At 51.2% G+C, this 3,166-nt stretch overlaps 1 protein-coding gene across 3 annotated transcripts in view; it reads right to left on the bottom strand.

The window, feature by feature from the left end:
- The window catches only part of CYGB (cytoglobin), a 12,712-nt gene extending 11,380 nt beyond the window's left edge, over positions 1–1,332 (bottom strand). For 2 of the 3 annotated variants that reach the window (XM_069076294.1, XM_069076297.1), the window contains exon 1: positions 1,002–1,332. In XM_069076294.1, the coding sequence (XP_068932395.1) occupies positions 1,002–1,144 (143 nt within the window). In that variant the 5' untranslated portion in view covers positions 1,145–1,332. The remainder of the gene's footprint in view (positions 1–1,001) is intronic. The other variant, XM_069076296.1, reaches the window with a different exon arrangement.
- Positions 1,333–3,166: the final 1,834 nt, after the last annotated feature.

Here is a 3,166-nt window from a genome sequence, read left to right as displayed (position 1 = left end):
CTTTCTTTCTTTCTTTCTTTCTTTCTTTCTTTCTTTCTTTCTTTCTTCCTTCCTTCCTTTCTTTCTTTCACAGAAAAGAGAAGGAAGATAAGGAATTTCCTCCTGAAGCTCCTTCCCTACCCTGGAAAACTTGACTGTAACTGTATCCTTGGAGGGAAGGTGACTTCTTATGTTTGGGGGTTCTTGTCTTGGATATGAAAGCAGATCTATCAGAAGGGAGAGCTTTTTCAGTTATTGGTTCTGTTCATTTAATATAGAAATGTTAGAACTCAGATTAAGAGACCTGAGGAAGGGAAGAGACAGAGAAGACTTTGGAGTAGGGTGTATGTGAGGATGTAGGAAGGAAATCAGGGTCACTAGGCAGGGGTGCTAGGCCTGAATCAGAACTGGATATGCACTCTGACTTATTCTCCTACTCTTTGTTCACTTCAATCAAGTGGGTTTTAACCAGGTAGGAGATTTGAACTCCTTCTTGGTTCTTTTCCCTCCATGATTTTCAGTTTTCCTATTTCCAAAATGGGGAGAGCACAGCCTTTGTCCCCATTTGAGGTGGGGCAAAATTAGGGCTTGTTAAATCTTTGCTGGAATATTGACTGTGGTGTTGGGGGAAAGAAGAGGGGAGAAGTTGGGGGAGGGGGGACACTGTTCTGCGATGGAGGTTCACTTGCTAAGGTCTGGATGGAGAGTCCTGAAACAGCAGAGATGGTATGCTTAGCTTGCCCCTTCCCCAGAACGTTCTTGTGCCTTTCTTTGCTGTCTCCCAATCCAGGGAAATCCCATGCCCTGGAGTCTGTGGTTCACCTCCCGTGCTTAGTCCTCTCCACCTAGAAGCTCACCGGAGGCCACGACCCCCTCCCTCTAACTGCTTTGGGATGCTTGGAGTCAGAAGCTGACCCTTCTTACCTCCTCACCAAATATCTTTTCTTGGGGCTCCAGGCTGGAGTCAGGGTAGAGACGGGGGTGTTATTAGGGCTGGGTCAAGGGCCCAGAATGACACTCACCTCACCAGGATGGCCACCCCCACGTCCTCGCAGTTGGCATATAGCCGGGCCCACGTATCCTGAACCGCTTTTCTCTCGGTCTCGGACAGCTCCTCGCTCCGCTCCCTCCGCTCAATCTCCATCTCGCCGGGCACTTTCTCCATGAGCAGTGGGGCTGAGGAAAACGGTAACACCGCTGCAGAGAGCCAGATGGACGCCGAGACCCCGGGGCACCGGGGAACCGCGGTGCGTGAGCTCTGGCTGTGGCAGGGACAGTGTCAGTCTCTCTCTCTCTCTCTCTCTCTCTCTCTCTCTCTCTCTCTCTCTCTCTCTCTCTCTCTCCTCCCTCCCTCTCTCTGCGTGCGTATATATGTATATGGAGCAGGGGGCGGGAGACTAGGATGGGTGGGGGGACCTCGGGGGCGGGGATGTGGTCTGCCGAAGGGGGGAAAAAATTTCCACCACCACCAACCAGAGAAGTGAACAAGCTGGGGAGTGAGAGATCTGACTCCCGCCCTCTAAGCACTCCTCTCGGCCCAGAACGTGCGAGTGTTGTGTAGGTGTGCGTTGGTGTGTCTGGGAGACTCAGGATGGGTGTCACTCCGCGTGGCTTGTCAGTGCCAGTGTGTGTGTGTGCAAAAGCGCGCGTGCCTTGGTGTGTCCATATGTGTATCTGTGCGCGTGGGTCTCGGGATGTGTGTGTGTTGTGCGTTGTGTGTGTGTGTGTGTGTGTATTCGTGTGCGCGCACGCCCTCGCGCTTTCGTGCGCGCGTCCCTCGCACCACGGGTGAACTGACTCAAAGTCCAACATATACCACTGGCATTTTCCGGCTCTTGCCTCCGCCCAGGTTTTGGAGGATTGAAAGCCCCTCCTGTGCCAGCACCCGCGCCGGGGCCCGCTCCCGAAACGGTTCTGCGCTGCTGGATGGGCTCCTTCCTCTCCTTCCTCCCCAATTTCTTCACAGCAAGAAGATACCTGGAGCCGCTAGAACTCTCCAATACCACCCCCGCCCCCCGCAAGCTGAGCAGCCTTTATGACTCAGGGCTTTTCTCAGTTTCTTCACTGCTCTTGGGGTGCGGGGGGTAGCTCCGTTGTGACTGTCGGAGCTGGGGCCAAACTGGCGAACAGAAGGTTCGGCTCCCAGCAGCAGAGGACACCTCCCCTTCTCCTGCCTTAACCTCTCATCTCCCCGCAGTCCTTAGCCAACGCATACACAAAATGATGCTGATAAGCTCCTTCTGGGTTTCTTTGGGAGGCTGGGTTAGGGGAGACAAGGAAAAAGCAGAAATGTGGAAAGGTACCAAGAATGAGGCCTTATCTGTAGGCCCAACTGTGGGACTAGGGTAGGGGGCAAAGGAAAGTGTGAAACTTGAGAGTGGCAGCAAAAGCAGAAAGGAGTCTTCGTGGTAGGAGACGGCCAGAGATTCGGAAGTGAATCGAAGAGTGAAGATCGTGGCACCTCCAGGAGATGCATCCTTCCTCCAATTCAATTCAATTCAACAGACATTTATTAATTACCATTTATGGTGTGTGTGAAAATACAGAGTTTCTACCCTCAATTCAATTCAGTAAACTTATGAAACACCTACTGCAAGCTAAGCACGGGAGATACAAAAAGAGACAATACTGGATCTCAAGGGGCTTGCAGTCTACTGAGGGAATAGAAAACAAATAATTTTAAGCTTGAACACCATAAATATGCGGGAGAAGCAGAGAGGTCAGAGAAATGAGACTTTTGGGAAGGTAAGATGGTGTCTAGTTTAGGAAGATCAGGGAAACCCGAATGGGGAGGGGGGAGAAGAATTAGGAGGGAACTCAGGTCTCCCCAACATCTCTAAAGGATCCTTGAGGGCAGAGATCTAGCTCTCTGTTATCAATCTATTCCAACTACCTGGGCCTCTAGCACTCCCTGCCTAACTGCCAAATCCCTCTCTGCTTCTGCTGCTAACTTTCTTGTCTGGGGAGGGTTTGTGAAAGAACTTGGACCTAAGTTGGGCCTGCAACTCTAAATCACCCTGAGGATCAAACAGAAGAGAAGCTCCAGAAGATATTTCAGGAGATAGATTTCAAGCCTATACTGTCTAACTGGATCTAAATGGTTCTCTTGGAATTGTCAGTCTTCTGATGTCTGAGCCTTTACTTGGCAGAGGCTCAGCTCAAATTGCAAGTCCAGGACCTTCCTTCA

Source organism: Petaurus breviceps, unplaced genomic scaffold (genome assembly GCF_028583685.1).
Source record: "Petaurus breviceps papuanus isolate PSGF00001 unplaced genomic scaffold, PetGlider_PUasm1.0 90925, whole genome shotgun sequence".
NCBI classification, from domain to species: Eukaryota; Metazoa; Chordata; class Mammalia; order Diprotodontia; family Petauridae; genus Petaurus; species Petaurus breviceps.
This window is presented reverse-complemented; position numbering and strand designations above follow the sequence as displayed.